At 40.4% G+C, this 18,909-nt stretch overlaps 1 protein-coding gene across 2 annotated transcripts in view; it reads right to left on the bottom strand.

The window, feature by feature from the left end:
• Positions 1-18,909, bottom strand: part of PIKFYVE (phosphoinositide kinase, FYVE-type zinc finger containing) — a 66,341-nt gene continuing 47,432 nt past the window's right edge. The window contains exons 25-43 of one of the 2 annotated variants that reach the window (XM_027636936.1): positions 18,511-18,624; positions 17,090-17,198; positions 16,823-16,977; positions 16,151-16,241; positions 15,051-15,111; positions 14,341-14,484; positions 14,063-14,183; positions 13,611-13,655; positions 12,843-12,938; positions 12,003-12,086; positions 11,414-11,505; positions 10,656-10,820; positions 10,042-10,101; positions 9,424-9,600; positions 8,591-8,694; positions 8,203-8,331; positions 6,643-6,904; positions 4,442-4,516; positions 1-3,424 (exon numbers count right to left, since the gene is read on the bottom strand). In XM_027636936.1, the coding sequence (XP_027492737.1) occupies positions 3,309-3,424; positions 4,442-4,516; positions 6,643-6,904; positions 8,203-8,331; positions 8,591-8,694; positions 9,424-9,600; positions 10,042-10,101; positions 10,656-10,820; positions 11,414-11,505; positions 12,003-12,086; positions 12,843-12,938; positions 13,611-13,655; positions 14,063-14,183; positions 14,341-14,484; positions 15,051-15,111; positions 16,151-16,241; positions 16,823-16,977; positions 17,090-17,198; positions 18,511-18,624 (2,200 nt within the window). In that variant the 3' untranslated portion in view covers positions 1-3,308. The remainder of the gene's footprint in view (positions 3,425-4,441; positions 4,517-6,642; positions 6,905-8,202; positions 8,332-8,590; positions 8,695-9,423; positions 9,601-10,041; positions 10,102-10,655; positions 10,821-11,413; positions 11,506-12,002; positions 12,087-12,842; positions 12,939-13,610; positions 13,656-14,062; positions 14,184-14,340; positions 14,485-15,050; positions 15,112-16,150; positions 16,242-16,822; positions 16,978-17,089; positions 17,199-18,510; positions 18,625-18,909) is intronic. The other variant, XM_027636937.1, reaches the window with a different exon arrangement.

Genomic DNA, 18,909 nt, shown 5'->3' with positions numbered 1-18,909 from the left:
TGTATTTTAGTCACTTTATTTGTATCTATATACATTACATTTTGATTCTCCAGGTAGTCAAGGCGGTTATTCTCAAATAGTTTAGTACATCAATTTTATAAAATACAGCTGAACCAAGGTAGAATAGAAATACATACATTATGGTACATTAAGTGCTTTGAATATTGACTAGTCTGGCCACCAGCTAGCGAGCAATTAATTTGGTTTTGGTCATTCTCACAGAGGAGAGTCCACAGGCAACTTACTCCCCTGAGCCCCGCTGAACTCCTTTATCAGCAAGAGTCCCCTGTGCTTTTTGGGAACAGAATGCACCTCTGGGCCACTACAAGGCATTCTGCTGTCTACATGATGACTCAAAGTCATTGCTTCTGACTGGGACAAGATTTAGACATTTGTCACAAGGCCTCAGATCAAAACAACAGAAGAGAAAGAGCCAGTGTAGCTCTGAAGAAATGCAATCTTCATGTTTGAAACTGAGATTTACTTACACACATACATACTAAACCTGTGTTGTAAAGAAAATAAACTCTGACCAAATTGTTCATCCTTAGGTGTTCTACAGGGACAGAGACCTAACACAGCCTCACAAGGAGCTCTCTCCAAGATCTCTTCTGCATGAAGCATTGCTCTCCTGAGAAAGTCAACTTTGTAGCAATTGAAATGCCAGGACAACTCTTATTCTGAAAAGGGAACATTTGAGGAGACCCATTCAGCTGCTGGGATTTGAACGAGAAATGCTTACATGTCACATAGCGCCCAAAGATGTCCCAGTTCCAGTTGATACTGCAGCTCCTGTGTTACTCCTGATCAGTAGTTTGCTATTTACTCCCGTCTAGTCAAGACTAGTATATCAGCCACATCCTGGCCCAACATCAGCTGTTAATGCCAGTTCAAGGTCACTCCTGCAAATCTCTCCAACTGCTGTAACTTCAGCCCAAGAAGGTCACAATTCACACATTTGTGAACATGTGGAAAAACAGCGGAAGGTTCTTTCACCTCTACAGTGCTGAGAGCCTCATGCTGTCATGTACAGGAGAGTATTAGCTACCAGCAGATGATCAAGTTGCTTTAGAGCCAGCTGCTTGGGACTCTGGAAGACAAGGAGTATAGAGGAGCCACGCATCATAGGAGTAAGGGCTACCAGTGACAGGACCAGGCTAGCATGTCACAGCTCTACATAAGCCAAGTGCAGATGCCATGATGTGCTCCATAAACCAATCCACATACTGAAAAAGGTGGAAGCTAACATAATTAGCTGCTGTTGGGTCACCTTAGCTGAAAGTAAAGTTTTTTCCCTGTAAACTTTAGAAAGGGAAGGAGGAGGAAACATGTAAACTTCAACTGAGACTGGAACTGTTCTTTCACATTGATGAACCAAGACAGAAGGTAGAGGCCATAGAAGTGAGAGTAGCACTGAGCTGATGAACTGGTTGACCTCATTAAACAAGGCCCCTGGGAGTACATGTCAACAAAGGAGGCAAGATGTATCCCAGAGGTGATCAGCTGTACCTGATGCACTATGTTGGACTTCAGGAATTCTGGCAAGGAGTTCTGTGTCATCTTTCCACAGCACACATCACTGCACCCCCAGAAACAACTATTACATTTTACTGAGGAAGTGAGAATACTTTAATTTCTGCTGCTTCAAGCATCTTTGCTCATCCTCTAGTACGGTTTTGCAATAGGGTGGGGAAGACTTCTTCCAACACAAATGACTGTTGCCTCTGGCAGCTCAGACATGAGCTGTTCGGTTTTGGAGCCAACAGCTCAATTCTCACTGTGGCCTTTTTCTTTCTCAGTGTTGCCTAGTTGTCATTCCTGAACAGCCACCAACATCTGCTGCAGAAGAAAATACTAAACACAGGAGGAGTGACTAAAATGCACATTTCAATCTGTAGTACAGTGAAGAAGGCATTATCAGACAACTGGTTAGAACAAGCAAGTGATCACAAAGAGCTATCCTGTCCCAGATTCCATGTTCATTTAAAGTCCTTCCATTAGAAACTGGAAATGAAAGGACAGTATTCTTGCCTTTCAAACTCATAAAAAAGCCTATTGTTTACTGGCCTATATTATAATGACACTAAAAAGTAAACTCATCACCTACAAAAGCAGGTAAAAATTAATAAAAATGGAAAGAAGTGCTTATTGTCATAACAGAGATTCACAGATCTCTGTACATCTTATCCATCATACAAGACACCTGTTAGTACAGGTTTTTCTTTTTACAGAAAACAACTACATTCATCTCAGTGACGAAAAAAAATATTTATGTCATGAATGCAAGAAAAACATTCTCCTGGCAAAGTTTCACAATGAGGTAAATGCATTGCTTGTAAGTCCAGAGGAGCTGAAATGGCTTTGAAGTGATCTGCCAGGAATGATGGTTGTATTAAGGAGAAAGTTGTTGCTCTAAAGCAGTATGCTTCGCTTCGTCTAGCAACTTACAGCCTTCTACTAAGGAAAGGGTTACTCTGTTTCATAACTATAATTGATCAAGTCTTGTTAAATTAAGGGGTTTATTTTTTTGGTTACCTGTTTCCAGGGATTTAGGCAACGTTCAGATCAAAGTACTGTTTAGGACTGACAGGATATGTTTTCGAGTTTGCAGTATGCTGATGACTGACAACCCATTTTTATGGGACTCGGCTAAAAAGAAATTATGACAGATAAAGACAGAGTTGTACTGTAGTAATACAACTTAAAAGATGGATTCATAGGGCATCATGGATGTGGAGCTGCCTTAAAAAAATACTGCTCGCAGAACCCAGGAAAAATTCAAACTACGGTGCATAAGCAGGACAAGGTATCAACGGATCCTAAACAGGTCAACTACAGACCACTGCAACAATAGTAGAATTCATGAATTAACTTCGTTCTTCTCTCACCCATCCACACACAGGGGGTTTATTTCACATTTGCAGTACCATGCATCTGCTACAGAAACATGAGCTGCACATATTCAACACCATTTTGGCAGTGTAAGACTTACAGAGATCATGTACTTCTACACCATCAGGATCTGGATAGTATCTCATTTCAGTACTCTTACAAGGAGTATCACCTTCCCTGCTGACAAAAGGGATGTCTCATCAGTGCTGTTCCGTGGTATCTTACATCCTTACTGAGGCAGGTTTGCTTATCATCCTCCAAGGGAGGATTAAAGTGCAACAAGCAGATTTCACACTTCCCAACATGACACACACGGTCCGTGTAAACATGGAATTGCAATCCTCTGGACAGACCGCTGGACGAGAGTGGCCTATAATGTCACTGCCCTCTTGTTGTTTCCCAATATGGGCTTCAACTTAGCAATTCAGGCCCAGTCCTGTCCAATGGTCTGGCACCATCAGGAAATACTTGTCCATAGCTTCACAAAACCTGGTCCGGTATAGTTCTGGAGAGACCACAGTGGGCATCTTACCTAAGGTGTAAGAGTCGAGAGCAGTTAGAAATGGGCTAGAGAGTATACTGAAGTACAGACAGATGTCACATGAGATTATATCACCAGACAGCATAAACATGAAGGCAGCAAGACAGAAGGAAAAGTGTACAGTCTTGCACCTGGGAAAACATAATCCAGGAGCATAGCTGGGATCTACCTGCCTGGAGAGAAGCTCTGTAAAAGGGACCTGGGGGTCCTGGTGGACCAGCAACTCAAAATGAGTGAACAGTACTGCTATTGCTGCAGGGAAAGCCAGTTTGGCTGTATCAACAAGGGCCTCAGCAGCAGAGGTGAAGTCGTTATCTCACATAATCAAAGCATTATCTTTCACCTGGAAGGTGCTACTTCCAGGCTGCACTCGGAGTACTGTGGTCAGTTTTGGTCCCTGATACACAAAACAATACGTGGACAGGTTGGAGGGTCCAGACAAGGGCCACAGAGATACAAGGACTGGGAAGCCCACCATATGAGGAAATGCTGAAAGGGCTGTGTTTGTTCAGCCTTGCAAAAGAAGGCTTAGAGAAGATCTTATCACCATGTTCCAGTACATATAGGGTGGCTACAAAGAAGATGGAGACTTCCTTTTTACAAGGAGTCACACGGAGAAGATGGAGCGTAATGGATATGAGTTATTCCTGGGCAGATTCCAATTAGATACAGGAGTAAAATTTTTCACAATGAGAACCATTAGCCATTGGAATAATATCCCCAGGGAAGTGATGGATTCCCCAACACTGGACATTTCTAAGGTTCAGCTGCATAAGGTGCTTAGCCATCTTGTCTACACTGCGCTTTTTCCAAGAAAGGTTGAACCAGATGATTCTTGAGGTCTCTTCCAACCTGGTATTCTACAATTCCTTCCCCTGTTCTGGACAATTTAATCTATTGTCACAAATTTTCATGGTGAGGAAGCTGTGGATTTATTAGCACAATTAAAGAAAGTTTCCAGGTAACAAGAAAGCATGATCAAAAGTTTCACTTTCCTTCTGGACTTACCTTGTCCTCCCAAGATGCCAGTTGACTTTACTACCATTTCAAGCTTTTTGTCCCAGGTAAAAGTGCGAATGTAGTCTGTTTCAATAAAAAAAAAAAAAATATCCACACACAAACATGTTTTATCTGCTATAACTCAAGTAACATTGTTCTAAAATGTATCTATTTTCCCCCAAAAAGGGCAAGAAAGAAGTAGCCTTTTGCAGTCAGAGCTTCAGTGTTTTCCCTACCAGTTGCCTTACTATCTGTAGCATTGATTATATTTGCATAGGGTGAATACAGTATTTCCAAAGCCCAGTAAGAGCACAATCAACTCCTCCCATCTCTACAAAAACAGACTGCCCAGGTATGTCTATCTTATCCACGTTAGAGTATCAAGGGCTCATTTATAAGAATCACTTAGCTCACCCTTCATCCCAGAAACCCCACTTTGCCATAACAGCTCCCACCACCTTACTGCAACAGCCAGGAGCATCAAGGCTTGGACACCTCTCCATTTAAGCCAGTATTTCTCATCATTGCAGCCACCTACAGCTTTGGTAACAGAAAGCAAATGCTTTCCACTTCATGTTAGGGAAGAGCAGAAACATCACCAGTGACACTGTTTGGAAGAGGGGGCTGCAAGAAGATGACTTCAAAATTGTTTCCAAGACCCTTTCAGAGAAAGCACGCTCAGTCATTACAAGCACATGAACACCACAGTCTGCAAAACTGAAGCTGCAAAATTATCAGGTTTTCATTACTGGATATCATTACCTCCTAATATTTGACTACAACTGTGATCATATGATTTTGAATCTACTGTTTCTATATTTACAGAAGGTCACCATTAGTATCTAAGCTGTGCTTTACAAGAACTCATCCAGACCTAGCAATCTTAAGACTTATTCTTTTATCTGAATACTCTTTGAAAACACTCCTTGGTGTTTTGGGACTGATATTATCAGTTTGTGCACTAAATACTGTCAATTCATGCCCCAAGACCCAGAGTCCCACATAACAGTGGATACAAAAAAAGTCTTCAAAGCTTTATACAGACCTCTTTCCTGTATCACATTAGGATCTAAGATGGGTAGAGCTACTGACCTCAGATTCAAATGCAGACCAAGTTAATGGGTTTCAGTTCCAGTCCAATGCAAATTTACCTTGAGTACTTTGTAACTTCTTGGGGTATCATTCAGAGAACATTGTGATAGCCTGATACAGGAGACGTTCTCTCTTCTTGAACATATTTGTTTTCAACAAATTCCTTCAGATAGTTATTGTTAAACAGTGAAGGAACTGTTAGCTTTAAACATCATATAAAATATACTCTTTAATCAGATAAGACTTCACACAGGACAACAAAAAGCCACACGTACAGAAGGAGCACAGTCTCATCCTATTTACCTAAGTATTCAAGAGTCTACGAAACCCAAAAGTAATAATAACTTGCAGTTCTTTGTAGCTGGGACTTTAATTCTCAACTAGAAATGTTATTAAGTGGCCTTCAAGCTTTATCAGAATAAGAGTAATCGAGATCTCCTGGCTTGAGATCTCATCTGGAAGCATTTCTGAGCTAGGTTTCACGACCAATTCATTTCCACGAATCATTTCCATATCCTTTATACAAGTCTCTAAGTTCTTTATACAACACAAGTTTGCCTCTCTAAAGACAAAGCTCTACTTTTCCTTCACGAGTCAGAGGATGCAGCAAGGTAATTACTGCATTGCCACCCATTTATCCAGGTCAGACTAATGGATCACCAGTGATCCCATGATGTTTAACTTCCCCCTTCCAATACTACCAGTACTGTTTCTCCTTAGATCCCCTCCACATGAGTTAAAATTTAAAAGACTCCATAATGACTAAAGTTCAAAGATTAATGAAAAGAATACAAATAACCTTCTCTGCTTCAACTGGAGTCAAAGGTAGGTTAAACACCAACTTGAGTGCTTTTTCACTACCTGTGAGGCCTCCTGTATATCCTCTTAGCAATGCAAATGCTAATAATAAGTCTATACAAGACTTGGAAAGAGGATTTCCTGTCCCCATTTTGAATACCCATAAGCGGGTATTCCACCAGGGAGAAGACAAGATTTCCAGACACACATCTCTGTGGTGGTACAGTTCTAAGAGTACTATAAACAGTATTCTTAGAGTACTAAGCCAGAAGAAAGCTGTTTCACCATCTGAAAGCAAGAAAATACAAAAGACAACCTACCAATGATCCCAACAACCAGTTCATTGTTGGTATCATCACGCCCCACCAGCAGGGAATAGTCGATGATGAGATGGCTGGAGAGGAACTGGGAATCGCTGTGTATGGAAGCTCTCAGCACAGCTTTGCAATGGGAACGGATGTACAAAGGATTGTCCCGAACCATCTTCAGAAGGTTTTCATCCAGCAGGACTACATCACAAGTTTCCTTGCCGGTTTCAGTTTTAACATTTCTATTCCGGAGGGAGCCCTTCAGGTCAAACACCTGCAAACAGAGAACAGCACTACTTTGTTCCGTTTTTCTGTAGAGTTAAAGACTTCAACACACCTAACTGTTTGAGAAGGCAACACAGCAGAGTAACTGTTTCCTTCTCTGCAGGAGGAAGACAGTTAACAAACAGTATTTTTATACTACAAGAATTAGTTTCCTGAGTGGAGAGTAGCATGTAAGCCTAGGTGAAAGCTCTGCCACCTCAATTCACAAGTTTTAGGCAAGTAATTTCATTAATATTTAGTCCAATTTAAGGGAAAAAAGGTGTCCCTATTTTTTTTATATTGGTTAAGTAAACTCAGTTTTCCACCCAGCTTCTACAGAGTCCATGCTGGCAAAAATAAAGCAAATGAAGAGGGAGGTGGGTCATGCACGAATCACTGTTTAACATCTGGCAAAGTTAACACTGGCAAAGCAAGAGACAGACCATCGTTAGGTTGGAAAGAATCTCTGGAGGTCTCCAGTCCAAAGTCCTGTTTGAAGCAGGCCCTGTTACAGAAGGTTGTTCAAGCTCTGTTCAGTCAAGATTTAACTAACTTCAGGAATAGAGTCTGTTTGGGTTTCTATTTTCTAGTGTCTGAGCCCTCCTCATGATTTAAACAACAAACAAGCAAAAAGAAAACCCACAACAATATCCTTTACATCTGTCTAGAATTCCCTCATTTCACTTCCTCCCACAAACATCCCCTGTTTGAGATCAGGCACTGGGAGGTAAAGTAGAAAGAACTGATACTATCTACTTAAGTAGTGATGCTTTTTCGAATTTCTTTTTCAGCACCAAATCTCTATTTGAAAAGAATTTCCCCCTAATCATTTTAAGGTCTTCATTCTACAGCCTGACAAAGATTGTTTTTCCTTGACTAAGAGCAAGACTGAAAACTCAGAATCTTATTCCACACCTGAAGTGGTTGCAAGAAAGAACAGTGGGTTGAAAACATTAATAGTTCCCCCCACTACAGTAACTCACAATCTCTGTGAGTGAGGCTCTAATTCTAAATCAGTCTGTAATCCCAGTCAGTTTTTCTGAAAGCTTTGTAAAAAGGTTTCATAATTTCCTAAATAGGTTGGTAATGCTTTCTCTCAAATACGAGAGATACAGGGACAAAAAAGACTTCTAAAAACTGAACCCTGCACTACAGCTACCTGAACTAGCCAATACAGGCACCAAGTTAATGAGGATCACAAAAGAAGGAAATGGGCATGAACTGTCATCTTTGAGCAGTGCTAGGTACAGACAGCACATGCTCCCAGTCACAACTGCACTGCAAGGGAACAGAACGCTTCATTCTTACCTGAGCCATTTTCCTGCCATAGAAAAGGTTTTCCATAACAAGCAGATCCAGCTTCTTTTCAGTGTTGTTTTGAGAGTTCTTGTAACCAATTCGATATACCCCAAGGATTTTGGCGAGTGCTGTGGGCTTCTGGTGAAGAGAAGCCATAGGTTAAAATCCCTATGTAGAGGCAATCAGCAATCAAATACTAGAAGCACCACTGTTCTGTCTGTGTATTTCAGCTTAGAAGCCCTAGCAAAATTTCCACTGAATATTTCAAAACCAAATTATTTGTGTATCTCATACCCTCTGACATTTTCTTTTAGTTAAATGAAAAGGGTTAATAGAAACTGTTACTAGTCTGCAAAATACGTAACATTGCCTAAAAAAAAAGGAATTTTTTTAATACCTTCTGCTGAACTGCATTAGTGATGTAAGTGAAGTAGTGTGGAGCAAAATCAAGGAATGACTGGACTTCCAGACGAGGCATTTGCTTCAAGATGAATCTATCATCTGTTTTAACATCAGACAGAGGAAATTGGGTTACATACAATAAGTGATGTATTATTTGCAATTTCTTTAAGATGGTCACACAGCTGAAAAGGTTTGAAAAATTAAAGTACTACATTCTCTTAAATCCTTACCTTAAGAAGCCCATTTTTAGATTCTTTTTGCTTCATATATTCTGAATTTCAGAATTTTAGGCTCTCTGGATTTCAGCCTTCTAGTAAACCAGGGAGAAGAGACAGCCTACATTCGATCTACCTCATCTATATGGGCTTCCTATACAGACAACAGAAGCAGCCTACAGACCTTTCCATTCAATACTTGTTTCAAGTAGGGGCCTAGAAACAGTCACAGTTTAAAAAAAAAAAATTAAATTAACCATAGCACGTGATATTAAAAGAAACACTGTGTTTTTAGTAACCAGTTTTTCTTGAATTATACCCAAGTTTTTGTTTTCTAAAGCCTGCCTAAGAGAGTATAACCCTTCTGCTCAACAGGTCTTCCTAATTGCTACTGCTGAAAAACAGAATTACATTTTGTTCTTCTGCACACGCAAAAAGACAAACAATTTGATATTGAAGACGCCAGAACAATCCACTTAACTTTCCCTTTTTAAGTGGCCACTTCAGTCAGCAACCCTCTGGATAGAGGTAATCAGCCTTTAAATGACACACTAACCACCATCATTCCCAAATAATGCCGTCCAATTACAAAGGGGGAAGAAGCTGCATTTACCCTCAGTCACATAGAATGCAGCTCCAGACTTGCCACCTCGTGCCTGCCAGGGCATAGAGTGGGAGAGGGACCGGATGAAGTCCTCTTCACTGCTTCCCAGTATCACCTCACGCATCTTGTGAAACTCGCCAGCATAATAAATCCGGCAGTAGAACTTGGCATTCGCATCTGAAAACTCTGCAAAAAACAGTTTTCTTCAACAGCAACATGTGATACTCACTGACTAACTGAGATGACACTTTGAAATTTAACTGATGTCTAGAAGGATATTATTGTGCTAAACATCCCTCTCACGCTTATTGTAATTTGGAAGTTTCAACGAATAGGATTTAAATGGAAAACTCACAGGACAGTCAACTCCCTTTAGGTAAGCCTACAGTGTATGCCACAGGATAGCAATCAGACAAAAGATCAGTTGAAAAAGAAAAGTTCATAGGGTACTTTTGCAATAGAAATTGATTACAATAAGTAAAAATTGCACTGCTTTTTTCTTGATTTGTTTTTCCTTTGTGCCCAAATACAAAGAAAAAATAATTATTAACTTCAAGATTTGCATTACGTTTGCATGAAGAAAGGAGTTTGTCAGCTAAGAGTAGGTTATTATTTACAACTACTCACGGAGCTCCACATGGGGATTCACCAGCTGTTTCTTCTGTCCATCTCCTCCATCTCCATCATCTGAAGGCATAAAGGGACCATTCTGTCAGGGCTGTTCATCATTATTACTGAGAATACATCAGACTCTACTTGTAAACTGACATTACAAGAAAAATCTTTTTTTTTTTTCAAGAATAGAGAGGGAATTAGAAATATAACTACAATTGTATAACACATGCTAGAAGGGCACTGCTGTTCATGGACACATAAGTCCAACCTTTTTCTTTCTCTTCACTCATTTTCCATGAACTGAAATGATGAAAATTAAACAGCAAGTGAGAAAGAGCAACTGGGCCGCTTAATTGCAGTCAACTCAATCCAAAGACGTTCAAACCCAGACTCAATGCACCTATCGTTTGGATTTGAAAGATCCTATTTCCCTTATCACAAAGCAGAGCAATGTCTTTAGGAGAAACCCACATTTGACATTCAAACAACTCATTTTCAATGCAGGTTGAGTAACCCCGGACTGCTGAAAAAGCATGAGGACCAGTGTATTCTAGGCCTTACATATATGAATGAGGCTTGGGAGAAGTAACAGTCCAAGAGAGAAGACGGACTTAGCAGTTTTGTACCTTGAGCCTCTGCTCCTTGGTTTTCTGCTCCCTCTTTGCCCATCTGTCCAACCTGGTAGTAAGCACTGTCAGCACCACGTAAGGTCTCTTTCTTCTGGGAAGACAGGTCTGGGCTCTTCCCTCCCGTGCCACGGAAGAAAGACAGAACACCAGATGTTTTCTTTGCTACAGTGAAAAGAAATAAAGATGGTGTTGGCATTTCCATGGGCAGTTTAATAAAAGCATAATTCATATGAGCATTCCCCATTCATTGTTCTAATTGGAGGAATGATGTCATTCAACTGTAACTCATTTACTATTCTACAGGTAACCAAGGTCCATGAGGTTAGCTGATATAGTGTTCTGAGTAGCACCCTAGAATGCAGTCACTTGAAAACAGACCAAGCATGAGCATCTTTAACATAGTAAGAACTTCGTATCTTCATTCCAAAATATTTTAATTGCCATCTTTTTAAAGAAGGCAATGCCAAAAGAGGGCATCGTACCAAATAGGCAACTCTAGGTCCAAATATTAAATCAAGAAAATGAGTCTGATCTCATAAGAATCAGAGAAAGCCACAGACTTCAAAAAACAAACACACACACACACACCCCTTTCATGTTTTACATGAAGTCAACTCTAAGACTAGTTATGATTTCAATTCAGAATGCTTCTTCTTTTTTCTAACTTAACTTTCACATCTAGAATCCAGGTTAAGTGGACTCAAGTCTGAGCTGAGCTAAGCATCACGGATATGATTTTGGCAAAATGGTCTTACGCTGTTCTGGTTCTGCACCGCGATTCGAAGGACCCATGTTGGCCTCAGGCAGGCGGACAGGGCTACTGCTCTTTGGTTTGCTGTCTGACATGCTGAAAGGAGAAAGAAAAATTAGTCATGAACCCAAAAAAATACTGCCACCTGAGATGCTACTCCTTTATGCCTGGACATTTACTTCTCCCCCATGCCTAACACTAAGTACTGCTAAGGGAAGAAGACACAGTTTAAAGTTGTAATGGTGTAGGACTCTCCAAAGTTGTCCTCCTCCACTTTCCTAAAAAAAAAAACAAAAAACACTCAGGGTCCATAGTAACAATTCCATCTATCACCATAGGAAAGGTAAGCAGGCCCAGTAATGCTACCATGCACACAGTCCAGGGATTAGGTCATGAAGCCAGTACGGCCCCTAACATGAAATGGAAACTCACGTACTACAAGTATGTGTTAGTTACATGGAATGTGTCAGATTCCATCAGAAAGCAAAGATCCTAACAGGGGCATATTTTGAAGGTTCTTCCCTGTCTAGTTTTGGCTTATTTACTACAATCACTGTCTCTTCACTCTATATACTATATTTACTGCATGTAACCTGTTCGGCTGTAGTACTTCTTCAGAACTGTTCTTCAGAGATGCTTTGGACAACTCATCCAGGGCATTTCTGTACTCCTTGCAACTGAAGGGGAAAGGAAAATAAATTAAAAAAAGAAAGAAAGGGGGAAAAAAACCCAACAAAAATGAAGAGTTAAGTGTTCTCTGCAAGACTCTAACACCAACCCAAAAATTCAGTTCAGAGACAACCACAGGAAACAATACATCACAGTAGAAAAATCCCTGCTTCATTTTTTCTTATAATTAGAACTTAATTTCCTTAGAACATAAGCTCTTCTAAATAACACTGCAGGAAAAATCTCCCCTTGTTTCTCCTCTACCCACAATTTAAGAATGTGCTTCTTCAAAAATCTACTCCTTTGTGACACACAGTCCCCAAGGTTTACTGAAGCAGCTGATTTGGAGAGCTGAGTAGTAGCAAGAGCTGCTATGACCAAAGGTAGCAAGGGACAGACTGCAGTATCAGTACCAACTCTTGTTCCCTAACTCAGCTGCACTTCCTCCAGGTTGGAGAGGCCGAGCAAACTTTAGTTGCACTTCTTTCTCTAATAATATCTCATTACAAGGAACACTACACAGCTAATTAATTTTTGTGTACTAGAGTTCAACTAAAACAGTCCAAAATCTAGTTGCAAGTTGGAAAGCCTAGTTTCCATATCATAGTAGTAAAAGGAGAGAACTTCAGCTCTGGTAGAAACTCTCAACATGGCTTAATGAAGAGATTGTCATGTTCCCTACCATTACGATTTAAATACTCCTTGAACACAAAAGCTGCAAAAGTACAAAGTGTGTCAGATGAACAGCAAAACCACACCAGTACCTGAGAGCAAAAGCTATGATGGAGCTTGGTTCTTTCTCACAGACAGCGATAGGTACACGTTCATGCTCATACATTAGGTAGTGCTTATCCGGGTCACTAAACGAAAATGACAGATTGTTAGTAGATCACAGAAGTTTGTGGAAAGAAAAGAACCTTTGGTCAAAATCCAAATCTCATCACTGCACTCCCAGGCAAAAGCTGCAAGTCTCAGCATGGGAACAAAGCTTCCCAGATCAGCTTCTCCCAAGAGACACATTCATAACTATGTGGTTAATTCTAAATGGTAGAGTATTAGAGCAGTCAGCATTTCAAGCAAGTTGCTTATATCAGAAGACCAGCTCCAAGTTAGAGTAAGAGTCTATGTCTGTTTAGCAGCCATTGTTTCTAATGGCACCGAAACCTGTCTGAGTTTGGTTTGACTGTCCTGCAGCACAGCCTGCAGAGTGAAAGAAGGGGACAAACCTGGACTCTTTTCTGAACAAGCGGTTTAGCACAGAAAATTGCCCAAGACCTCCTGGGTTCCTGTAAGGTTTTCTTTACTTATCTGTAGGGTCCAGTCCTTTAGCTTTTTCCTCATTAGCCCAAGGCCTCTGCTTCTACTCTGGGGGTAGGATTCAGAAGTTAAACCCAGGCTGCCAAACGTTAGGCTCATGTCAAACAAGAAACACTACAAAGCACGCAGACCAAGTAGCTGAAAGACTTTCCAGCCTGCCCATCTTCATGTGAGAGGGGGACTTGAGGGCACATGCAGTAGCCATTGAACCTGACCTACACCCAGAAAATGCCAATTTGAGTCCAACCCTTGGAAGAGGTCTGGAAGCGAAAACAAGAGGCAGGCATGTAGCTTTAGTAAGTCTTTGCTAAGGAAGGACATTTCCACTCCCTCAACGCAGCAATGAAGTTAGAAGGCACCTTTCTCCCCTTTTCCCCCACCCATTTGTCTCTCACTAGAGTTCTGAGGAGACATCCCTGCTAGGTCAAGAAGAAACTGATAATGTATTTACATGAGGGCACATCATTAATAAGAAAGGTGAGTAACCTATAAAGACTTAGAAGGGACACAGAAAACATCCTAGCTTGACAAAGTTCTGTGGCTTATTCAGAGGCAAACTCAAGTAATTACTTAAATTATATACTGAGCAAAGAAAGCATGCACAGCTCTGTCCACAATTTGACCAGGCTGCTAATTTTGTACATTATATATATTATGCAGTACTTACAAGGGAAATGGAATGGGGTTATAGTTGTTTCCAGGCAAAAAGTTAGCCAAAATAGCTTTCATAGTAGACTTCTCCTTCACTTGGCTGTCTGTAGATCCCAATGAGTGTCCATCAAACACATCTGGAACAGACATAAGTTAAATCTATATCACAATATCAAACTTGAGAAGGATGGCAACAGACCAGAGAGTTACCAGATTTGCTGTTTCCTAAACAGATCTTGTACACTTGCCACAGAGAAGCAAGAGAAAGAATACAAGACCACAACTGAACTATACCTTCTGAGCTGCTTGTTGTATCCTGTTCAGACAGTGTGTTGGCACCACCCATATGCTCCGATACGACCTCTGGGGAAGTGGGTAGCTGCAGATGGGAGGAGCCTGTGGAGCTCTGACTTGATAAAGTAGTCAGGAAACGATCCTCTGAGAGTTAAGGACATAAGAAAGCATTTTACATACCTGTCAGAAGCAATATTGCTTGCTCCCAGCCCAAGCTATCACCAGTATCTACTTACAAAAAGTTTTTACTTAGAAAGCAGGTATGGCCACACAGAGCAAAGGACTGGGCAAGCTAATCCATGTAGTACATAACCTCCAAAAAATGCATACTCTTATAACTACTACCTTCAGTTCCCACAAACTCTCAGTATGCCTCACAGGTAAGAGGTCTCAGCATCCATAACACAGAACAGGTGAGAGGTATTTCCCAAACTCCCTGTAGTTATTCAGTTATATAGAAAGCCTCTGAAAATTTTTCAACTCAAGTTCAAAAGAAAACCCTTGCTGGTCAATTTAGTATCATTAGTAATTCAGCTTCATATTACCAGCAGATAGTGGATTTCTATCTTACTATTAGAAAGAGCAAATCTGACACAATGGAGATTCGCTGTTCCTCTCAATTATCAAATTTGACGAAAGCTCCCTTGTTATGTCAGGGAAAGGGTTACAGCAAGCTTCTTTTGGTAGCTTATGAAAAATAAGTAACAGACCTTTCTCTCCATTTTGCAGTGCTGGAGAAGCATTGCGTGGGGAAGCATCCATGCTACTGATCTAGGCAGAATAACAAAATACCAATGTTGATGCCAAGCTCTTTACAGCTGTATCTGCTCTTCTGTGGAACACTTGCAAAAACAGATGAACCACAAGAGAGCGCTCCCACCCACTTCTCAGCCTCTGAAATTGTCACTGTATCTGTTAGCACAGGAGAAAAACAAAGCAACAGCAACCCAGGTTCACAAGATACTTATGATGGCTATCATCTGTGTATGCTGCTTTAAACACTACACTGTCCCTCTATATGAACCTACTTCCTGCTAGATCAAGGGTTAGTTTATCTTAGCAGCTTAACACAAATATGTGTTAAGTGGAAAGGACGTGTAAACATGCAACAGAGCAAATCCAGGGTCTCATGGGGTTTTTTAGTGTACCTTGCTAATGATAGAACTATTGAGAGCTCAGCCTCCCTGCACGATGCTTATATCAGACTGCCTTGCAGCCCAGACATTTTCCTCAGAGTATCAGCTTCCCACAGGGTCAATGTTCAGCATGCTGGCAACTGTACACTTGGACAGAGCTCTCGAGGCAGCAGTCCAAAATCATTTGGACCTCAGTGAATTCCCACATGACACATCACAAAGCAGGGGTGATCCCGCTTTGATTATCAGTCCTTCCTATATATCATTTGCTCTGCCTCTCTCAATATTTTTTGCCTTTTCTTTTTCACAAGGGATACACCTGATGGGCAGTAACGTAGGGTCTATTCATATGACCCAATTCCTATCTAGGCATACACATGACAGTGACTGCAGCTCTCTGCTGGTAGTGTTCATATCAACACTACACAAACATCACAGAAAATCATCAACTCCTATTCATACTTAAGTCTTCTTCTATACAATATGGTTCTTAGTTCACATCTTCAGGAAAAGATACATATATTAACATGCAATTGAAGCTTTTACAGCTGAAAACTACAGGATGCAGTAAAACCAGTCTATTAATTATTAAAGTGAACCGAAGCCAGTCTTAAGACTATTGCGTTGCCACAGGAAAAAAACTGTTTAAGAGGCTTCTAGCCTGCTACTCATACCTTGCTTTCTTCACCCTGCCTCAGTCTTCCAGGGCTGGGAGGTACTGACGGACGTTTTCTCCCTTTCTCTTGCTGGAAGAGATCCTGCAATCTTAAATAAAAAAAAAAAATAAATCAGAAACAAACAAACAACAACAATAACAAAACCACCAAACACAACAATCCACATAAAACACTGCACCAAAGAAAAATTAATCAAAAGATAGTTTACTGGTACTATTTCTAATTGACACAAGTTATCAAGTTTCTCCATACTAGAATACAGCGAGCATGATTTCACAAGTCTTTACTGCAAACTCAGACTGCTGTTAACACGTGCCAAAGCAACATTTCAAATGCCCAAAGACAGCACATTTTCTTCACCTCTGAGATAATTTCACCCAATCAACTGGTCTCCCATGCTCCCCTCTTCACATCTTTTCCACCTTTATTTAAATGACACTTTTTCCTCCAGATGCAAGTTGGGCTCTACAACACAATACTTTTATTATATGGTCTCAAATGATTTCTGTTTCAATCAACCAGCTCTGCGGTCTTAATCAGTAAAGGACATTCAGCACAAGCTATAAAGAGCAACTGTGCTACAGGGAAAGACAGTACAGTAAAACCTCTTCACTCCTATAAGCAACACAGTATCAGTGTTGCTCACAATTCCAACATGTGTCCTCTCACCTATTATTCCAGGCTTGTAGCATCTCACAAAGTCCTTGCTTTTTAGCTATCAGAGACTCAAAAACAGATTGCAGCTGTTGAGGTGTGTCTAATGATGATGAAAGCAGCCTTGCTTGCATTTTCTCAGTCCAGTTTCGGAACTCCCCTTCTTCCATCTGTCAGAAGAAAAACTGTCAGTGTTCTGTCACCTGAGATGACACAAAACCTGAGTGGCTCCCACCCACATTTTTCAGTCTATAGTCTGCTGATGTGAAAATAGTCTGTTACCTCCTTTTGGGCAAAGAGGTCTTCCATCTTCTCTTCCCTCGTTTTGCTGAAAGTATCCGTTTTCAGAGAAGCAAGGCGATCATCAACAGCAAGATACACTTGTGACACTCTGCCAACAGGGATGCAAAGAGTTAAGCTGTGACTACTTGCAGCATCTTCAACATTCTCTAATTATAAAGTCTGAACATGTTTAAGGTTAGCATTTGAGAATACAAAAAACAACACATGGCACCCTTCCTGCACAGTAGGTTGTCCCACTGAATTTAGAGAGGAAGTTGGAAAAACTTCATTAGTAACAACAGAAACCTAAAATTTACACACAACTGATATTTGTCTTCACAATTTATTCTTAACAGTGGAAGTTGTCAGAGATGTAATGCATGTCACAAATGCATTACTAACAAAGGGGAACTGTTGTGTCACCTGTGACTAGGAAGAATCTGGGTCTGCAAGCTACACCTCCACCAGCAGACTCAGAAAAAATAAGTACCTCTATTTGAGCTCTAAACAAAGCTCCACAGGTTTTGAAGTCAGGTGGTCACAGAGACATCAGCCACCCAGGAATGCTGCGACCAGGCAGAACAGTAGTCAGGCCAGATTTAACATAGTTTTTATCAGGCCTGTCTTCCACATTTTTGTTCCTACATATAGAAGATGTCTAGGCTTATGGTAGTTTACCTTACACTACAAGAAGGTACCAGTCTGCCTGCTACCATCATATTCAATAGCTAACAAAGGCAATTACTTTTATACATCAGAGTGTTTAGTTGTTCCATGACCAATATAATGAAGACAGTTCTATTTGGACAATAGATTTGAGCAATGTATTTGCAGGTTTTGGGAATGAAGACATAATTTAAACTCAGTCAGATGCTCTATATAGCAACGTTAGGGTAAGGGTACAAAGTATTATCTCCAGTTTTCAGATTAGTCTTCTAGGACCACGTCCTTCTCTGTTTCATTTTTAGCATTAGAAGGAGGAATTAAAAATACTTTAGCTGTGCTTGAGAAGGCATTTCATAAGAAAAGGTGACATTTCAGACACTGGCTGATGGTCAACCTTTCGGTGGCTACCTGGCAGCATCATTTAGAAAAATGCTATATCACTCAGCTGTCAGTGCAACATTCAGGAATGGAGAAGAAAAGAGTCTTAGTTTCTACTGGATATGTTTAAGCTGAATTGCCACTAGACAAAAATGTGAGTGATTAGTACAGACAGAGCAGGTAAAAGTAATAAAAAAAATTTCAATACCACGCTCTCTTAGAAATATATACACATGTTTTAAACCATTAATTTTCTATCATATAATTAATAAATATTTAGCAAACCTCATCATACTAGCAAAAACAGTTATGTGTTCTGCCAATAAAAGTACAAAATACAAAATAAGATGAGGAAGATATTAAAAAAAAAAGCTTACTTTTGTAAGAAATCCTTGAGATCCTGCAAAATATTAACTTTTAATGGAGCCTGCCGTTTGATGTATATCTTGGGGAGTGGGACACACACTTCAAGCAGCCGGATTGGAGAGTAGCTGAGAAGGCAATACAACAGCTATTAACAAGACTCACACCATATAGTACCAGTTCTACACCATATTGAGGTTTGAGGCCTTTATATGAAAAAGGGCATTGTCAATGTGTCCAGGGCTTTTGCTACTTCTAGTAGCAATAACACCCTGTCCATGTATCTTCTAGGCAGAAGGTAAAACCACAGATTGTATCGGAAAAACAAAATTCTGAAAGCTTTTGGAATTACATAAAGTGTTTCTCTTATGTGTCATGAACTGGAACCATCCACTCTTAGAACATTCCTCACC

This window comes from Corapipo altera, unplaced genomic scaffold (genome assembly GCF_003945725.1).
Source record: "Corapipo altera isolate COAL_440 unplaced genomic scaffold, ASM394572v1 45, whole genome shotgun sequence".
NCBI classification, from domain to species: Eukaryota; Metazoa; Chordata; class Aves; order Passeriformes; family Pipridae; genus Corapipo; species Corapipo altera.
The sequence above is the reverse complement of the archived record's forward strand: the minus strand, read 5'-3'. Positions and strand labels throughout refer to the sequence as shown.